General features: G+C 30.7%; 2 protein-coding genes across 14 annotated transcripts in view; one reads left to right on the top strand and one right to left on the bottom strand.

Moving 5' to 3' along the window:
* Positions 1-4,888, top strand: part of LOC139516871 (ankyrin-3-like) — a 55,196-nt gene extending 50,308 nt beyond the window's left edge. The window contains exons 26-29 of the mRNA XM_071307263.1: positions 1,098-1,170; positions 2,317-2,383; positions 3,262-3,420; positions 3,941-4,888. Coding sequence (XP_071163364.1) covers positions 1,098-1,170; positions 2,317-2,383; positions 3,262-3,420; positions 3,941-4,036 — 395 coding nt within the window. The 3' untranslated portion in view covers positions 4,037-4,888. The remainder of the gene's footprint in view (positions 1-1,097; positions 1,171-2,316; positions 2,384-3,261; positions 3,421-3,940) is intronic.
* Positions 4,889-10,445: 5,557 nt separating this feature from the next.
* The window catches only part of LOC139516870 (apoptosis-stimulating of p53 protein 1-like), a 73,776-nt gene continuing 62,397 nt past the window's right edge, over positions 10,446-21,824 (bottom strand). For 12 of the 13 annotated variants that reach the window (XM_071307250.1, XM_071307248.1, XM_071307249.1 and 9 more), the window contains 7 exons: positions 19,635-19,908; positions 18,730-18,914; positions 16,361-18,121; positions 14,693-14,826; positions 13,376-13,542; positions 12,613-12,812; positions 10,446-12,240 (listed from right to left, as the gene is read on the bottom strand). In XM_071307250.1, the coding sequence (XP_071163351.1) occupies positions 12,196-12,240; positions 12,613-12,812; positions 13,376-13,542; positions 14,693-14,826; positions 16,361-18,121; positions 18,730-18,914; positions 19,635-19,908 (2,766 nt within the window). In that variant the 3' untranslated portion in view covers positions 10,446-12,195. Of the gene's footprint in view, positions 12,241-12,612; positions 12,813-13,375; positions 13,543-14,692; positions 14,827-16,360; positions 18,122-18,729; positions 18,915-19,634; positions 19,909-21,281; positions 21,443-21,824 lie in introns of those variants that run through there. The other variant, XM_071307258.1, reaches the window with a different exon arrangement.

Genomic DNA, 21,824 nt, shown 5'->3' with positions numbered 1-21,824 from the left:
TGGTCAAATGATCTGTATACTTTTTGGTGAAAATAAGATTTAAACTTTTTGAGTTACGGCACTTTGTAACTAAAACAGGGGTGTGTTTTTTTTCAAATGTCGCACCGTATCTCAAAAACGATTCTTGATTATTGCTTAAAACTTTACACATTTCTTAGTTATATTAATCTTAATATCTGTATACTTTTTGGTGATGATTCAAAATTTCATTTTTGAGTTATTGAGTATTTTGTAAAAAAGGGGGAGGGTTTTTTACATGTCGCGCCGTATCTCAAAAACGATTTATGATTATGGCTTAAAACTTTACACACTTCTTTGTTATATTAATCTAAAGATCTGTATACTTTTTGGTGATGATTCAAAATTTCATTTTTGAGTTATTGAGTATTTTGTAAAAAAGGGGGAGGGGGTTTTTACATGTCGTGCCGTATCTCAAAAACGATTTATGATTATTGCTTAAAACTTTACACACTTCTTTTTTATATTAATCTAAAGATCTGTATACTTTTTGGTGATGACTCAAAATTTTATTTTTGAGTTATTGAGTATTTTGTAAAAAAGGGGAGGTTTTTTTTTTACATGTCTCGCCGTATCTCAAAAACAATTTATGATTATTGCTTGAAACTGTACACACTTCTTTGTTATATTAATCTAAAGATCTGTATACTTTTTGCTTTGATTCAAAATTATATTTTGGTGATATTTGTAAAAAAAAACAGGGTGGGGGGGGGGGGGGGATTTCACATGTCCCGCCGTGTCTCAAAAGCAATAAATGGTAATTGCTTAAAACTTTCTCAGAAACTATTTATGATTATTGCATAAAACTTCCACACAAGACGTCGGGCGTATCATGCGCTCATGGCGCAGCTGTTTATTCAATCTATCAGACTCCAATTTACTGTTTTCTGATACTTTATATTGCAAGTTGGGGTATGCTTAGCACAATAAAGTGCACATTCTTGTTGAAAACGGCTGTTTTTATAAATACCAGTATGCTAAAGTTTACAATTGGAACCCCAGAACGATTGGTCATCATTAACACCATTTTGTTTTACTTCATTTAAAAGTATAACTCTAATTTGTATTAATGTTTTTAGAAGAAGTGATTCATAAAGGAATACTACAAAGGAAACATGATATGAAAAGTAATACTGTGAAATCTCTTGCAAGGTAAGCTCAGATTAGATTTTTATTTATGCAGAATACATCAGGCTAATCACTTCATACTTGAAAATAAATTGTTTATGCTTTTGATTGAAACCTCACTTTAAATATACTATGAAATAAGCTATATTGGTAGATTAAAGTTTTTTTTCTAGTTTTTGGAAAAATCCCATTTGAAATGTTCTGTCAGATCTTGCTAAACAAACTGACTGACTGTCTGACAAACTTCCAGTTTTCGTTTGAGTCAAACTATATGTATCTCGAAATATTTTTCTGGTCCGGCTGACTTCAAGATAACGAGAGTCCACAGTATATATATAAGTCTAAATTGAAAACTACATTCAATCCTATGATTGCGTTGGATAAATACGTGTGCATGTAAAACATATTTCATTGTAGAAGGGTCTGAATACAGCACAAACAACATTTTTCAAAAGACAACAAAAGTGAAAAAGTATATTTTAACAAATCGCATTTCACTAACAGGTCAAACAACTGATGTTCATAAACCCTGCTGATTGCCATTGGTGATTGCCAAATAAATTGATCACAAGATGTAACAAAATGGATCTTGATATTAATTTAATACTGAACAGAAAACAATAAACTTGTGGCAAAGACGTTATACCACAAACATGAGGTGCAAAAAATTTGTACACCAGATCTTGATTTCGACAATAAATGTCTCTTCAGTGATGTTAGGGTATTTGGAAGGCCATATAATTTACCTCAATTTAGTATAGACTCTTGAATTTAAAGAGTCAAAATAGGAAGAACGGATCATATAAACAGGATGGAAATTATGATACAAGCCCAAACGAAAAAATATAAACAAGTCTAAATTGAAAACTACGTTCACACCTATGATTGCCTTGGATAAAAATTTGATTAATGTAAAACAAATTTCGTTGTAGAGGCGTCTAAATACAGCACAAACAACATTTTCCAAAAGACCAAAAAAAGTGAAAAAGTATATTTTAACAAAACGCATTTGACTAACAGTTCGAACAACTGCTTTTTTTAAACCCTGCTGACTGCCATTGGCAATATATATATACATAAACTGTTTTCAAGGTGGAAGTAAAAGAAGAGAAATAAGCTGCAATAAAGTTTTTTATTAGAGTAAAATATAAAATGTCTATATTTTTGTAGGAACTGGGTTCCAATGTATGGTACACTTAGAGGACATGATATGTTTTGCAGGTCTTATGAGACTGGGGTAAGCATACTTTATTAAAGAATTTGTAATGCATACAAGAATGAATTAATACAAAGTATACAAGTTCTTCAAAAATAGGATTAGGAAACAAGAACAGTGTTCTTATAAGAGGGTCATAATGGTAGTTCCTTCATGAAGAATAACAGTAAAAATTCTTGCCAAATGACATTAATGGTAATTATTGGTGCATGAAAATAAAGAGTACACTTTCATTTAGACAATAAAAAATGGACAGATTTTAATGAATCACATCAATTTTTTCCAAAAATAACAGTAACAATTATTATTTGAGACCTCTCATGAATCATGATAAGGATACTTTGATGAATCAAGGTAAAATTTAAACCAAATGAATGCAAACATTAGCAGACTGTTTGACACCTGACACTAAAGGGCATTGCTACACTCTATACTCTATATATTCAACTTCCTAACTTCGAAAAATTAAACTACAAAAGTGTATTTACAAGCCAATGAAGGCAGATGAATGTGTATGAAAAAATTCAGATACATGTATTGAATTCTTCAAACTAAATAAAGATCATTATTTGATGTTATACATGTATATGTGCGTGCATAATTGAAAAAAGTTCGGTGAGGGGGAATGAGAAAAGTGTTTTGAAAAATTATAGTGTCATTACAGAAGGGACAATATTTCTTTTAAGGGGGGGGTAGTAAATAGATGTCATCTTCTTAAACAGTACTTGAGTTTAAGTATAACAAGTATTTACATTCATGGTTTCCCACATTCCAATAAACTTAAAAGTCCATGAAAGTTGAGGTATCTTGAATATTAATGAATCCTATGTTGGATTTCTTCATGCATTGTAGTGGATACATCTATTCTATTAACTGTGTTATGTTTTTATATTTTGTAGATCTCGGGAATATATTTAAAACTGCAGTTACCTTATCATCCAGTAATATCATTGAAAAATGCTTATGTACATCATATAGATAATTATAAGAAGAAAAAATATGTGTTCAGAATTATACTGGAAGATGGTGGCGTGTTTTTGTTTAGGACGCATAGCCTGGTTTGTTTATTCATCAAATAGTTATAATCCTGATGAATTCATAAAGTGTTTTTTTTTTTACCTCACTCTCTATTCATTCTTTCAAAATCTTGGAACTGCCTTGATGTATTTATGCTTTAGAAATGAGAAGTAAAGGTATTATTTGCTAATGAAATAAATCTCCACCAGAGACAACATGACATAGAGGTTACCAACAATAGGTCACTGTATGACCTTGAACAATGAGCAAAACCCATACTGCAAAGTAAGCTATAGAAGACCTTGAACTGACAAATATAAACCTGTTTCAGTTCTTATGCATCATTGGCTTTCAAATGTTAGGCTTTGAGCAATCCTGATGAAGGTTAAAATACAGAGAAGTGCTTTAGCACATGAAATTTAGAAAGGAGAGATTTTACATGAGATTTATTCTATTAAAATTTGCCATGGTAATTTAATGTGATAAGTTTGAACAGTTATTATTTAAAAAAAGAGTCATTCAAAATCTAACAAAAGAGTGATAACAGAACATTTTTTACAGGATAATATGAAATTATGGTTGAAAAAGATCCAGGAAGCTATAGATCTATCAAATACCAACAGTGTAGAGAATAAAATTAAACATGACGTGAATTAGCATTGTGAAGGACAGAAAGGTCAACGAGAGATTATAACATTATAATATCATATCATAGATAGACTAATGACAAGAGCAGATCAATGCATATCAGCATGTCATGTGTTATTAGAACAGTTAATCTGGTAGTGTTCAAATGGGCGTATTGCATTTCCGCTAATTTTTCAAAGTACGTACCTATACTACATTTCCGCAAATTTAAAGTATACGTTTCCGCAATATGTATTTATTACTCTTCCTGAAATTTACCTGGTAAATTATAAATATTTGAATATATATTAGATAAATTATTTATTTTATTGTTTTAATAAAGAAAAGGTTCTAATCTTATAAATATACTAGACTCTGGTAAGGATTTCCACCAACCATTTTGGCATCACCACCGGACCCCGAGGAAAAGAGAACAACGCATGGTGGCGAGTCTTTTCATGCCCACCTGAACGAGCAGTTTTACGCTAGCCATCCTAACATTTTTGTCTTTGTCGATGTGTTATTGAAACTGCAAACAACATCTTACATAAAGATGATAACTCTAACTGTCAAAGCAACCGTTCGCAAATATGAAAAGGAGAAGATGGACTTTCCTCTTGAACAAAATACAATACTTGTAAACGGTGAATGTACTACTGTGGACTTTGTACAATGTGTTGGCTACAAATATTCTGCCAGAACTGACTTATGAACTCATATCAAGATATATCTGACCTTTAACTTAATAAATATTTATTTTTCATTATGGCTTTGCTTTCGATCAACAGGTTAATTAACTATTTGCAGAAAAGTAAAAATTGATTTTTTCCGGAATAGTTACTTTTTTTTTGGAAAAGTAACATAGAATGAAATTCAAAACAGTGTGGCTGTGGCCATTGATTGACACATTAAATTCATCCATTGACTGGGACAATTTACGTGAACGTTTGTCTGTAACGACCACTGTTCACGACGTACCTACGATAGACATTTAAACTGTGGGGTCACCAAAGGTTTCTTAACGCCTTTAATTATAAAATAATTCGAAAAATTAATCAGGAATAACCTTTATGTTTTGATTTATATAATTGATATAAATCAAAACATCGTGTTATTTCTGATTAATTTTTCGAATTACTTTATTAAGGTGTTGAGAACCTTTGGTGACCCCATAGTTTAAGTGTCTTTAAAAAGTACATAGTAAGCAGTGGTCGTTACATACAAACGTTCACCTAAATTGTCCCAGTCAATGGATGAATTTAATGTGTCAATCAATGGCCACAGCCACACTGTTTTGAATTTCATTCTATTTATTTGCGGAAACACAATTTTTTTTTTCCGGAAACGTCATCTTTTTTTCCAGAAAAGTAATGCCAATTTGCAGAAACATAAAAAGCCGGTTCAAATTTTTCTACACAATCATGTAAGATGTTAGATGTTTTACTTATAGCAAATTAGCAGTAAATCATTGACCAAAAATTATGATACATTTTGAGTGAGGGAGTTGGCCTTCACTTGATATTTTTATACTTAAAACTCAATATATCTGTGATATTTACAATGTACTATTTCTTTATTTTCATGTTGAATTGTTTTTTAGATTGTTATTTTTTATATATGTATTTTTTTATGAATGTTTGTTTTATGATGCCTTTAATATTTTTGAAAAAAATATTAAAAATTTGATTTTTCTTCATATTTTACAAAATCTGCAGAAAATATGTAGTTCACCTGAGACCTCAGTGAAATTTTCATGTAGATCTAGAATACTGTGGATTCATTTTTTTTTAGCACCAATTTTCCTGGATTAAGGAAAACTTGTAGGTTTGTGGATGTTTAATTTTGTGGTTTAGCCGAAGTCTGCATACAAGCCTGTAGAAAATTTGTCATTTGTAGAACATTTGATTTCCTGGTTCACCTTTACCCACAAAATCCATGAAAATTGGTATTCAAAGAAAAATAATGAATCAACAGTATGAGGTTTCCAAAATTTTGCATTTAACACCACATATCTAGTATACATCTACTTGCACTTTTTACAGTATTTAATACTCTTTATGAATTGTTTTCTTAGAACTTTATTTATGATATACATGTATTTTAATAAGAGTTAAAGCTATTAATGATGTTTTTACCTTTTAACAATAAAAACATAGAAAGTTGTGTTGGTAGTGTATGTATGGAAGTGTATACCTAAATAATACAGGCTTTTAATGTTACAAAATCTGCATTAAAAAACATATAAGTATTGCACCTTATACATTAATTAAATTTTGGGTGAAATAAAATTTAGAGGTTCCTACATAACCCAACTGAAAATTATTAATTTCATTTATTTCTGGGATAATTTTTATTTTACCCAGAGATTATTTAACAATGAATTGATTTTAGATATTCACAGACATGAGTTGAGTTGCATTAACCTGTGTATGAAAAGTCAAGACATCTTCAGCTGCACTGGTCCATTTTCAAAATCTTCCGCCCATTAAATTCACAACTCAAAGGAAACAGTACCTGGAAACAAGGTCAGAGTACTTGTTATGGTAAGTTATATAAACAGACATAATTTTGACCCAGAAAAAAGTTTACATGCACTTCCTACTGAGGACTATGATCGGATGCTGTAAACTTTTAAAAGGTCTTCGATAGACATCATAATCATAACGAGGGCCATATCTGAACATCAAACATGAACTACTTAGTCAAGTATGAATAGCTTACTATGGCAGGTATTTCCTTTAAAATTTAGGTAGGATATTCAGATTGGGTAATTGAAAATATTTTTTGGTAATTGCTGGCATACTTATTTCACAGCTTGTTCAATATGCCCATTTATTAACCAACTAAGTACATTATTGCCAAAAATGACTGGTTATTAAAAATAACATATTTTCTGTAATGGCCCTGTTTTTCTGTAATGGCCCTGTTTTTTTCTGTAATGGCCCTGTTTTTCTGTAATGGTCCTGTTATTTCTGTAAAGGCCCTGTTTTTCTGTAATGGCCCTGTATTAATGCCCAGCTTGTCTGTATGAAGCCCAGTTAGGGTTTTTAATAAAGTTATTAGAATTAAGCTGTAAAGAGTATAATACCTTTTTGTATTTTATTTGATTTAGTAACAACAAACATGAAAGAAACATATAAAGGGATCACTGTTCATCCTGTTTTTCAACACATAACTTCTTTCAACGTAATATCTTGGATATTTGGCATACATGTATTTAAAGCTTGATCATGGTGAAGTACAAATTATTTTTTTTTCAAACTAAACTGTCCTTAAAAGAGTAAGAGAGTACATCAAGTTGAACACCTTTTTTCAGTTGGTTAATAAATGTATTAAGAAATGGGTGTTTTTATAATGGCCCTGTTATATGTCATTGGTCAGTAATAATGGCCTCGGATGTCTGTTATGGCCCTCTGCGTTGCCTCAAGCCATTACAAACTTCCTCGACCATTATTACAGACCTTGGACATATAACAGGGCCATTATAAAAACACCCATTCATTAATACTATAGTCTGTTGTGACGTTTTTGATTTTAATGAACGTAATCTATCTATTACTGGTAAATTATTAAGCCAGGGTTTCGTTACCATTAATTACTTAAAACCTTTTCTAAATTTTTCCATAGATATAAAGATTTGGTTTTGAAGTTTGGTTGTTCCTGTAAAAAACTCAAACGGGATAGCACATCCTCATTTTTACGGGAATGTTGTTAACCATGCCCGGAAATTTAGAAACAATCCTGGTAAACTTATCAATCCTTTAAATAAACTTATTCTAAAAGGTTACCAATTTAACACTGTAATAAGATCATTGAATATTGTTTTTATTGGTATAAATATTGATTTTGTTATCAGTAAATTAAAAGCAAACTAAATATTACTAGTATGTTATGTACATATACACATTTATGGATCTACAATGTGGTGATACCTGTATCTTGGCATTGCACAAGGTCATGTTTTTCTCGGACTGTTTATGACGTCTACATGAAATCCATTGGATGTTGGATGTGTACGGATTGATAATTTAGTCTTAGATGCATGATTCATTTATTTGTTGTTAGTGGCTTTGAACTAGCTGTCAGTTAACCTAGTACTCTCAGATCTTTACCTAGTGTCTTTTTGTTGTTGGGATGTACAAGTACCCAGCCACGTCCACTTGTATTTTTGTTCATCTGATGAGTTAAGCCTTTTTCAAATGATTTTTATAGTTCCTTCTTATGTTGTACTGTTATACCACTGTCCCAGAATAGGGGGAGGGTTGGGATTTGGATAACATGTTTAACCACCGCCACATTCTGAATGTATCTGCCTGTCCCAAGTCAGGAGCCTGTAATTCAGTGGTTGGTGTTTATCTATGCGTTACTTATTTGTTTTTCGTTCAATTTTTGTACATAAATAAGGCTGTTGTTTTTCTCTTTGAATTGTTTTACATTGTCATTTTGGGCCTTGTATAGCTGACTATGCAGTATGGGCTTCGCTCATTGTTGAAGGCCATACAGTGACCTATAATTGTTAATTTCTGTGTCATTTTGGTCTCTTGTGGAGAGTTGTCTCATTGCCAATCATACCACATCTTCTTTTTTTTATATTTAATAGTTTGCAAGTAATGAATTTCATGCAGCTATGTTTTTGTTTCCGGTGTTATCTTTTTATAGTTCAATGCTTTTTTTCTAAGTTCATGATATAAGTGTAAGAGGTGTAATTATTGTGGATTTTGTGGATCCTTCTGATATATTGGTACCATTGACATTCACTCCACATGTCATTTTAGATGTAAAGATGATAATATTATCAATATGAATATAAGATTTTTATGATTGCCAATGGGACAACTTTCAACAGAAGACCAAAAAAACAACTAAAGATCACCCTTTCGACCTTCAACAATGTGCAAAACTCATACTGCATAGTCAGCAACTAAAGGTCCAGGAATGAGAAATGTAAAACAATTCAAACGAGTAAACAAATGGCCTAACTTATGTATAAAAATAAAGAACGAAAAATAAATATGATATACAGCAACAAACTACCACCACAGAATTAAAGGCCCCAGAATTTGAACATGCACATGAGTTCACATCAAATTGAAACTAATTAGTACCAGTTCACATATACATCTTAAAATATATACCAAAATAAAGTTTTAGACCAAGATTTTAAAATTCAATGAACATCAAAATGTGATAGTGTGAGCAGGGAATGTCCATTTTGTAATTCTTATGTGTATTTATTATGCCACATATCAGATATGATATATTTTGGTCAAATTGGTGAATATGAATTTGACAGCCAGTCCCCTATAAGAAAGCCTGAATTTTGCTGTAAAATCAAATGGTATGAGCTATCACTCTTTCCTGAATATATAACTAGAAAAAAAGTGAGGAAAACTGAATAATTTAGTTAATTTTCCAAGTCCAAGGACCATAACTCTGCACAATATCATCAGATTGGAACACAGTTTAAACTTTTGTTCTGTAACTTGTCATGATAGAGCTATAAACCTATTATCAAATCAATATCTGAAAGTGTGACAAAAAAAAGTGTGTAAAACTGATTATTTGAGTGAATTTCCAAGGACCATAACTCTGCACAAAATCATCAGAACAATACAAAATTGGAACTTGATCTGTAACACTCACAATAAACCATACACCAAATATCAAATCAATATCTTCAAGCACGAAGAAAAAAGTGAAAAACTTATTTACCAGACTGACGGATGGAAAGACAGACCAACAGAGAGCAAACCTAAAGTCACCATGGACTTCTTAGATAGGGGACCAAAAATCTATGGTGAAAAGTACACATAAGCTGTTTATTTGTACTATTGGTTTTATATTAATAATCTGACCAAGTGATGAAAATATTTTGTCATTAAAATTCTCTGTCTCTCTTACAATGCTCTTCATTGCAGTCAACCACAATAATCAGATTGTTATGAGCATGATGTCTCATTCTTGTCTTTTTACAAAAATTATCTGAGGAATTTGCAATGTTGTTACCTTTAGACAGTCTTTGTTTGTGCTAATATTTGAGTTGATTCTCACAAAAAATACCAGGCAATCTTCTTGACAATTGATATCTGATATGTTCCTAGTGTCATAACTACAATCACTTTCCCTCTTCAAGAATGTGACATACCAAATTAGACAATTTACCAGGTTTGTAAAAGCCACATGTGGAGCAGGATCTGCTCAACCTTCCTGAGCACCTGAGATCACCAGCAGTTTTTGGTGGGGTTTGTGATGCTTAGTCTTTAGTTTTCTGTGTTGTGTCTTGTGTACTAATGTTTGTTTGTCTTTTTCATTTTTAGCCATGGCGCTGTCATTTTATTTTCGATCTATGAATTTGACTGTCCCTCTGGTATCTTTCCCCCTCCTTTCTTGATCATAGGACATTTCAAAATAAATTAAAAAAAAAACACACGACAAAAAATATTTTCATAAATCTATTCTGACCAATAAAAATCTGGCACTTTCTGACAATCAATAACAACCTAACAAATGTTCTATTGCATAGACAATATGATGATCCTTTGGTTATGTTGATAACCCTGAGTATGATAATGATATACATGATATAGATATCTTGGTTACTTATCACACCTGTCCTGTTACAGCTAATTTCCTAATGCTTGTAGAGTAAAACTGTGGTTGGCTTGCTTTGTTTGTATAAACGTTAACTCAAGCTTTGTGATTAAGATTGACATCTTCAAACAATATATAGAGGCATAGATAAATCATATATTTTATAATTAAATTTGATTGGACCTTATACCAATTACAATTGTACAATATACAAACAAAGCAAGCAAGTTAACCAAAGTCTTGTTCTACATGCATTAGGAAATTACCTCTAAAATGAATGTCACACTATATGTTCCAAAATACAATTGTTTTATACCAATTATGTTGAACCTCTGTAATAAAGTGACTTATTTACTGTCATTTTCTATTTAATAAATATTACTGAAGATATGTTTTCTTAATAACTTTTTTTTTTATTACAAACAGCACTGCATAAACATTTGGAATAAAAATGATAAAAGTATTAATTTACTCAATATCCAATTTTTGCATTTTTGTTTGTCAAGAAATGAGGATCTTTTTTGACAGTTAAAAATTTATGATAAATGAATTTTAGCATCAGAGATTAGTTTTCAAAGTGTATGACATTTCACAATTTCATACATACCACAAAAAAACCCAAAAGATTAGTTCAATGAAAAAAATTATACTCTGGCAGGAACTTTAAAAGTCAACACAGAGGATTTGCTTTACTTGAATTGATACCAAGTTTCTGTTATTTCATCAATTCGCTAAATAAATCAACATATTTTATCCACTTAGTTTTTGCATCTGTAGTTTTATTAATTTTACTGTCAAAATTCAACCTTGATATGCAATAATAATGATAATTTACAGTATATAAAAACTCTTAACACACTTAGAAGTTGTGTTTAATAAAGTGTTTAGTTCAACAATATAGAAGATCCAAGATATCTGAAGATGTGACAGTTGTAACCTACATGTTTTGTTATATTTTAAAGTACAGCTATAGAAAGGTATCAATATAACTTAATTTGAATTTGAGTTACTTCCCTTGGTCACCTTTTTTTGGGGGGTAAATGGTTAATTTTTATATTTACCCAAATGAAAATATGGGTTACAACAAAGTCTGATAGGAGATCATAACTATAAATCCAGCAAGACTAAAAGAAATTAAATTGTTCAGAAAACAGCATTTCTTTTTTTAAGACAAGCGGTCAGTATAACATGTTAAAATTGGCTGATTTATGAGTGAATTTGTGCACGTAAACCTCCAACATGGTGACAAAAGGGAAATAACTCTTGCTTAAATTCTGTCAACAGAAACCCATCTACTAAGGAACAATGAATAAATGATTAATGTTTCACTCAAGAAATGATTTGACATACAAAATGATACAAACATAATGTAAAGTATATAAAACAATGATATATAAAAATCTATTTTACAATGCCTGTGTATACAAATTTGATCGTTATTGCACAATATTTTCCACATCCATTCGTCACTGTCTCTCATCAATAAATACACTCTCTCACATGGAAATCAGATCTACTAAGTCTCTGGAGCACCGTTTATAAATCTGATAAGGCCCTATTGAATAGCACTTTTGTCTGTCTGATTAATTCTACATATCTCAGCTATCTGAAGAGGACTGGTCTGGTAATACTCTTGGGTATAACTAAAAATATTAAAAAAAAATCAATAAGCAAATAATACAAGTACACTGTTTTAAATAAAGAAAAGATTTCTTGAGACAATTGAATTTTAACAATCTCATGGTAAATGGTGATGATGGTTAAAAGCATGTAAATTTCTCCTATGGCTATACAGCTAAAAACAACTGTATGTGATAAAAAATACATCTACTAGCTTTGACAGATATTTACATACAGTAATAAGATGCACTTTAATTACCAATGCATGGTGTAGTTTATAGTCAGTAGCTTTCTTGGCATATTATAGAAAAATTTTAAAAAGATTTTTTTCATCATTACTATTAAAAAAAATTTAAAGAGATAGTCATATTGTAAAGAAACTGAATGGTACCTACCCCTACTAAATTCCTGGGTATATATCCTTCTGTTTTTGAGATTTTGGACCACCACCATTCCTTTTCATGTTCATCTCCCTTTTTGAGGACTGTTATTTCATCTCCAATAGTAAAACTAAGTTCATCTGAATTTAGGCCATCATAGTCAAAAACGGCATACACTGCACCGTTATTTAGGATACCCAGTTTTTCTTGTATACCTACAATATCAATAAATATTAAATTATAAAGGGAAATAACTCTTGTATACTTCAACAATCAAATATCTTTACATTTGAACTGTTTTGCTTAAAAAAAAGTGTGCATATTTTTAAATAAATGACCAACCAGACCTAGACAAAATGTCTTCATGTATTTTTGGAATAAATATAATGTCCAAACCTAGAGTGCATGTGTTCACATTTCAAACTCTTCTATGCTTTATTCAAAGCAACAGTTAACTGTTTTAATGTATTGTTTTAGACGAATCACTATAAAACGGGATAATTTAACCAGATCATGTTTATACTTGTGTCAATGTCTCTCCATCTGTCTCCATGTTTGGCATTTTAATTTGATTTCCCAGTAACTGTTTTGAGTATATTGTGATGTTGAAAAAGCACATTCAAAATCTATTTGTTGTTAACATTTTCAAAATTACCTATAAAAACTAATTAGACATAGTAATATGAATTTTCGATGTGATGTTTATCGCCACCCTGTCACTTTCCTCCATGTAATAAATGTAACCCCCCCCCCCCACATATACTTAGTGAATACATACTATAAAGATAATCAGAACAGTTATCAAATCCTTCCTCTTCCTCTTCACATTTCTCAGCTGCTGTCTCCTGGTCACTGATTGTTGTGGCGAAAATACATGCTCCATGCTCCACTAAGAATTTAACCATCGGTAAATTGTTACATGAAGCTGCACAATGTAAGGGAGTCCTGAAAAAAAGTAAGTTTAATTGATTAAATGTGAAAGGAATCTAAAAGTATTGGCCCATTCAGTACCTATTTTTATAAAAACAATATCTATTTTAAGGCCTAATTTCTAAAATAAGAAAATTAATGAGAAAACTTCTGAAAGGTAACATCTTAATGAACAAAGATTTCAATTCAAGCATTTAACATTCATGTACAAATGCTAAGATGGATTGTAATTTATATTTAAGAATACATATTTGATCATATTGTACTAGTATTCCTCCCAAAATCACATTTTATGAATGAAACAATTGTTTCAAGATTAGTGATCAATCACTTCGTTTTTTTCCCTTGAACAGTACTATGCATACATAGTACAGCTGTTTATTTGTTATTATGTTCAGAACTTTTATTAAATCAATCATAATTACTAGATGTTATAATTTTTTGTCAGTTTCTTAATATTATGATATATATATTATTTCTGTTTTGATCTTCAGCAAAAAAATACAACCCAAAAAATTTATATATAAATAAATTTCTGGCCGCATGGATTGAATTTCTTTTCAGATTGATGAACTGTTACAGTTGCAGTATAAAGCATAAATTTCCACAATGAAAAGAAAGGCACAAAAGACTGTATCATACCTGAAACTGACACACAAGTCATAAATAAATTGATTACAATTTTCAAGAGTTACAACTCCTAAGCACTAGCAATCATCAGCTTATGTGTATATTATGTTAATTTTTGCCTATTCCAAAGTTATTGGATACTGCTTACAGCTAATTTCCTAATGCTTGTAGAGTAAAACTTTGGTAGGCTTGCTTGCTCTGTTTTTATTAAAGTTAATTCAAGCTTTGTACTTAACATTTACATCTCAAAAACAATATATATAGGTATATTTTTAACCTGTATATATTATATTCAAATTTGATGGGATGTTATCCCAATTACCAATGATTGCAATTGTACAAAATACAAGCAAAGCTAGCCAGCTAACCAAAATCTTGCTGTACATTAATTAGGAAATTAGCTGTATAAAAGCAAAAAAAAAGTTTTCTTTGGTAAATATTCTCTTATTATGGGAAGTCTGACAAAAAGTATGAAATTTTCTTGTGAAATGTACAAATAAGTTTTGTGAAGTGCAGCTGTACATCAATAGCTTACCATCCATCGCTATCAGGAGAATTAACATCACAACCAAACTCCACTAAGAAAGTGACAATATCATAATGACCAGCACATATTGCATTATGTAATGCTGTTATCCCCTCATCATTTGACTCACTAACATTAGCTACCTGTAAATAGAAAACAATTATAGACTTTATGTCCAGTGACAAATATTACATGCATATTTAGGATATGACAAAATTTATTAAATTCCAAAATAAATGGTACAAGGGGTATTCATTGTGTAACAAGTGATATGATGTCAGGCAAAGTTAGGCTATAAACTCTCTAAGAATTAACACTGTACTATCAACCCATCTACCACTTTTACCATCAACTTAACGCTGAGTGGAATGAGGATTATTTTCAATTTCTAGATATAACATAGAATCTTAAATGCATACTTAAGTTTCAATAAGGAATCTACTTTCACTGTTAGAAATATTAGTCGGAAAGTAGTGTGGTATTTCCCCCATCTTCAACTTGAATCAGGAAATTCATATTTAAACATCAAGGTTCATGAGTGGAAGTAAGTGGAAGTAAGAAAATATTTTTTATCAACCAGAAAAACCAGACTTGTGGCAATAGTTCTCCTTATATGGTTTGCTGTTTTTTCCATGTGTCTACTTAAAGGAAGAAGTTGTAACTAGTATTTACTAGTTTTGTACACATCACATTAAAGTTATTACAAAGTTTCTGTTCAATAAAAGGCTTTAAACAAATGTACTTCACAAAATCTTAATTTTAAAATATGAATTTCAAAACTTTACTAGTTAAATTCATTCAATTAGGCATGCAAAATTAGAAACTTTATTTAAAATCCTTTTAAACTTTACTTGGTTGAAACATTTTGCAAAGATGAAAATATTACAATTTTAATCATTAAATCATGCTTTAAGGGCCTGGGGAAACATTGTAAAATGAAATGCCTTCATTGAAATATATCCTTCTGTGTGAGAATAAAATATTGAATGTGAGAAATAAAATTATTATACAAATGTAATGTTTGTAGATTCAATTTAATATATAAATTCATGAGATTAAGTGCTTTGAACTCCATCGAGTTACTGCAACATTGCACAAGATAATTAAAAAAAACTCTCTGCCCTACTTATGTCAGGAAAACTATGACAATGCAGAAAAATCTTTAGTGTTTATACATGTAATACTTTATATAATACAAGTATGACATAATTTCTTCTGGTAATTTTAATGGGTGTAACTGTATAACCTAACTTTTACATTAAATTCAATTTTCAGAAACTCCTGAACTTGACCTTTTTTGGGGATAAATTAAAGAAAAACTTTAATATGTTCTGAAGAATTAGTGATTTTACAGCAATTCATCACTGTGGTAAGTGGAGTTAAATTTTGCAGTTGTCTGTGAAATTTATGACATCAGCAAATAGTGAAGTATAGTAGAATGTATATATTATACATGTATACAAAAAAAAAGCGTATCCGTTAAATGTCAATTCATATTTATATTAGTTGAATGAGCATGGCAGATAACAATATCTTATACAACAAATAAAGAAAAAGAAAGAAGCTGAATTTTAATACAATATCAATTGAAACCAACATGGTCATTTCTTGCATATATATGTAGATTTCAATGATTATTGAATTTCATACTATACAGGAATAAAATAATGTACAAACCTGACTAGCACATCTTTTCACCAATTCTAATTCTCCTTCCAAAGAAGCATCTAACAACAAGGCTAATGGATCAAAACTAACACGGTTTGCATTTTTGATAGAATTTGCATGTTTCAAATTTGTTTTCTTCCTCCGAACAACTGTGGTTTGTTCTATTTTTGGACTTTCTACTGGCGAAATGGAGGAAGAAGTATTTGAATCACTATTTTTTTCATCAGTCATTTGAACATCCACTAAATTTCCTAAATCATCGACAGGCACTTTTTCTGGAATTTGATCCATAAATGAAGTAGCCTGCGTTTCATGCTGCAAATTATTGAAATTAAATGCATTTTGTTGATGTTGTGGAGAATGAACATTATATTTATGAAGTAATTTAGTCATATCTTCATTTTCACTGTCAGAATGTCTCCGTCTTATAGTCCTTGGTGTATTCCGATTGTGACTGACTTTATCTGATGCAATGTCTGTGTAATGTGGAGATCCTGGAGAATGTAATCCTTGTGGATGTTGATGTCCATGCCGTGTTGGTGATAGTGGACTGCCCTGTGACGTAACATTGTCATTTTTATTTTGATCCTTTGTTTCTGAATCTTTTTTATTGTCTGTTTTCTCACTTGTATCACCACTATATAACATATTAAAATTTTGTTGATATTTTTTCATGGCTTCAGGTCCTAAACGACCCATGTAAGTGTTAGCTATAAGATTCTTGGATGCATACCTTAGCGGTTGTTTTGAGATATTCGTTGATGTGCCACCATTATTCAATGAATTGTCTGAGCCACCAGAGCTTGAATTCGGTGGTGAATCTTTTGATGATGAATGTCCATTTTCTACCTTATTTTTAGTACCGATAACACGAGAAGAATCCACTTGATCATGTGATTTTTGCTGAGAATTATTTTCCTGTCCATGTTTAACATAGACAGTTGGAGCACCAGTTGGTTGTAAAGGATCATTTATTAACGTTCCATGCATATCATGTGGTAATTCTTTCTGAGAACCTTCACTCGATGCTGGTGAACTTTGTCCACTACCACTTGTTCGTACTTCCTCGTTTACATTGACGGAAGACACAGGGGCATGTATCCTGTTTGTCAACACATTAGTACTGTAAGTTGTACCAAATGGTCTGGGTGCTAAGTATGTCAGATTTGTTGTAGCTGCTCTAGCGGGTATCGGTGGGGGAGCAGAATACGATTGTGAAATACTGTTTGTTGTTGACGTTGTTGACATGCTCTGATGACGCTTAGCAGCTTTTATTATAGAACTTGATAACTGATTTTGAGAAAATCCATTTTGCACAGATTTGGAGTCTGAATTAACATTTACACTTAATGGAATTCTCATCTGTTCTTGTTTTGTTGTATTATTATTTTGTTCTTTGCTCTCGTTGTCTTTTGAAATTTTCGACTTTTCAGGTAAAGCAAACTTTGTATTTGTTGGAAGAGTTTGATATTTTGGATCTTGCTTTGCAAATTCTGATTTTAAATCAATATCACCATTTTCTTGCTTGTTTGAGTATTGTAAGTATGGCTCAATGGCCGCAATATTTGATCCAATTGGACGATTTGGTCCTTTGTTTTGATTGGCCATTTGTTTATGTTGTTCTGCTTGATGTGCTTTCTTTTTCTTTAATCTTTGCTGAAGTTCTTGAATTCTGTTATCCATTTTGGATACTTCGTCCTTTCTTTTACTTAACATTTCCCTGTGAGCATTCAACTTAGAATTCTGTTGCTCATTCATTTTATTTCTCAGCTGAAAATAAAATACAAAAACAAAATTTATTTCTAGAATATTTCTTAAAACTCTGTATGCTTGCAACAATAGATTTTTTTGTTGTATTTGGTAATGCCTTCAGAAAGTTTTATGGAAAATGAAAATTAAATTTTGATTAAATACAGTGTCATCATATTATCTGTATTCTTAATCAATATATACTGTTTTAATTATATGACTTACAAATTCAAACAAGTTTTTTAACTTGTGTATAAATAATATAGTGTTTTTTTAATACAATGATGAAGGTACTACATTGTATTTTGTCTATGTATGTATGTTTACAACTCTTGCAGAAACATATTTAAATATCAATATTCTCCTATTATAAATAAGAGATGATTGTATGAAATGTGACAATTTTCACAGCTTGAGCGAGGTATCCTAGTCATAGTCACAGTTTTTTTAACACATTCTAAAGTTGTACTATGCCATATATGAAAAAAGAATAATTGATTTTATTAAAGGTACATGGAAAATGAAACTTTGAAGATGATGAATTGATATGTTATGTCCAGTGGCAAACATCACATGCATATCAGGACAAGAACATGTTATTAGATTGATTGAAGTATAGTCTCACTTACCATCAATTCTTGCTTCAGTTTTTCTAATTCAATTGCAGCAGCACTTTTTTCTCCATTTTTCTGATTTGCTCTTTCTTTTTTTATTTCTTCTAATTGTTGTGTTAATTGTTCCACTTTGGCTACTGCCATCACTAATTCTTTTTCTTTTTCTGTAAACAACGCTTTAACACTATCCAGCTCTGAATCTGAAGTAATTAATTTAATACCTCTAAAAATACTTATAGAAATTTCTTATATATATATATGAAAATATCAAATGATTTTGAATCATGTCAAGTGAATTCTATATTTAAAATATAAGAAAGTTTACTCTCTATATATAGAAATGTTAGCAAATTTTTCTACACTATAAAAAAATGTTTCCGCTAAACATGACAATAATGATAATCCTACTTTACAACGTAACATCCTATTGGATTACTATATTCAGTCTGTTTTAGGAAAGTTAGTGGGTAAATTAATAACACCACACAACGGAAGTTATAAATTTGAAATCATAATATATCCTGATTTTTTGCACATTCAGGTTAAATCCAAATAACTACTTCACACCTATTTTTCCTGCTAAAGGAATGATATGATATTGGTTGATCAGTGCTTAAATAAATTTCAAATTGAAAAGTTCTATTTTTGGAAAGCCTGCATGTATAACATTTGCTGAAAGCTCTTGACAACTGGCTTTTGTTTCAAAGTAAACTAGATGCATCAAAACAACAAATTTGGTAATTTAGTTCATCAAAAACAAAACTTTTGGATTTCCGAAAGACCAAGAATTTTTAATAAATAGTATGCCCAGCAATTGACTAAACTAGCCAGGGGTTCCATGCCAAAGCAGAGTAAGACTAAGAAAATAACATCAAATAAGATTCAATTAGTTTCAGATTGTCCCTGCAGTCTGTACTTACTTAAATTTCCATTGTTACTTTGCTGTTTTTCAACCTCTCCTCTCAGCTCTCTCAACTTTCTGAGTTTCATTTCTTGTGTTTCAATCTTGTCTCGTAACTTTTTCAATCGTTCATTTTCTACTGTTATTTGCTGTTGTTTTTGTTCTTGTTGTTTCAAAAATTTAAGTCTTTGCTCCTTAGCAACCAGGACTTGCTGCTGACTTTCAATCTGATGTTGTTGTCGAGCAGCCATGTCCTGGAGCTCTGTCAAGGTCAGATCCACTCCACCTGGTAACTGAAATGACAGAAACAGAAAAAATGTTATTAAATATGTACTAGCAGTACCAAATTCTTAGATATTTTATCTGTTATACATGTATCTGTATCCTGAAAAAAAGGTGCTCTGAATACAAATATTGAGTCAGACTTTTTAAAATCCAGTCATGACAATCACGGTTCTTTACTGTTAAGAGAGTGACACTCTCCTTGCACTTGGCATTGAATTTAGTCCCCATTCTGACTGAATGTAGCAGTTTATTGGTACATTCTACATACAATGAAGACAAAAGCCCTTTGAAATTAATTTAACTACCTGAAGAGAGATATCCAGGTGAAAAACATCCCAATACATGTAACAACAGTTAGGTTCACTTTTGAATCCAGCATTTCAAATTTCGACAAATAACAACAATAGCCAGTTTAAATATTTCAAATATTATTACAATGCCTCTTTTATCAGAACATGCCATTTATTAAGACTATGAGGGGAAGCAGATTTTTTTACAAAGCATGATACAATATACATAGAAAACACTTAGTCTAGTATATTGACCTTTCTTCACAAATACAGAAACTTAATCAATTATTACAACTTTTTAGAATGGCTGAACAAGTTGAACAATGAATTCTTTCACAAATACAGAAACATATTCAAATATTAAATGTTTTAAAAAATCTTGGCAATTATAATTTTAATAATACATTTCATATAAGCCAAAAATCTAGATGAGATAGAAATCAAACAGTTAAAATATTTGGCCTTATAAAAATTCATAAAGATAAAACATTATAAAAGTCACGCAACACTTACGTCAAGAATATTCATAACAATCTATGTGCCAAATACAGAATATATAAAGGTGACAACTCAGGCTGTCACCGCATACAAAATCTTAACAAAAAACATAAACACGGATTATAGAATTCTTGTGTCATAAAACTACAATCATAAGAAATAAATCACAAATGTAAATATCTGCGTCTTTTCATAATACAATAGGAACATCGCTTATCCTGTTTATGGAAGAAAAGTTGACTAGACCAACAATAATAAAAATCTGAATCGGTTATCAATTTTGAAAAATACGCCCATGAAATGCACAAAAATAAAACGAATGTCTTTCGGTGATAGTACATAGACAGTCTAAGGTTGGTGACTCCTTCGTCATTTAAAATCGTTTATATAAAATATCAGTCTTCAACTTTTTACCCTAGACATCCAATTTAAATGGATATATATTCTCAAATTTCAATCATATATGAATAAGAACACAAGAACTATATAAGAAACAATGCTTCATTCCTTGTTATATTTAAATTATAACAACATTTAAACAAAATAACATTTATGTTTATATCCCATGAACAAAAGAGAAATAAAACACCAACCTTTCTCCTCATTGTCATGAGCAAGTATAAACAAAGTTATCTTTCCAAATAGCTTTATCACAAACAAGTCATTGTCTATACACTCCAAAATATCTAAGAAGATTAGCCCCCTTCAAGTGGTTTTCACAGGTTTAAGATAATGTGAGGAATATTGACATTCTAATTATAATTACACACCTTCCTTTGTTACCTGAACACACCTGTCTATAATCAATAATCAATCCATCTTGTAGGGGGTCATGCTACATTTACTTTTGGTAATTAGCATTAAGGATATCTTTGATCTACACCTGCAACCATCAGGTATAATCAGGTAAAATCATTGTTAAATATTGACATTATTTAAGTATATGTAAGTATTATATAACAGGTAATCATCTTCAAAAATCAAAAGTGCAAATAGGATAGATCTAACCATTCTTCTTTTTGAGAGGCTACATTCACAAAGTGTGCAATGCAGTGTTAATTTCCTGTTGGAAGATCAAACAAGAATCATACAATGAAACCAGCAAACTTCAAATTACCAATCATAGTTAAAAGTAC

Source organism: Mytilus edulis, chromosome 3 (assembly GCF_963676685.1).
Source record: "Mytilus edulis chromosome 3, xbMytEdul2.2, whole genome shotgun sequence".
Lineage (NCBI taxonomy): Eukaryota > Metazoa > Mollusca > Bivalvia > Mytilida > Mytilidae > Mytilus > Mytilus edulis.
The sequence above is the reverse complement of the archived record's forward strand: the minus strand, read 5'-3'. Positions and strand labels throughout refer to the sequence as shown.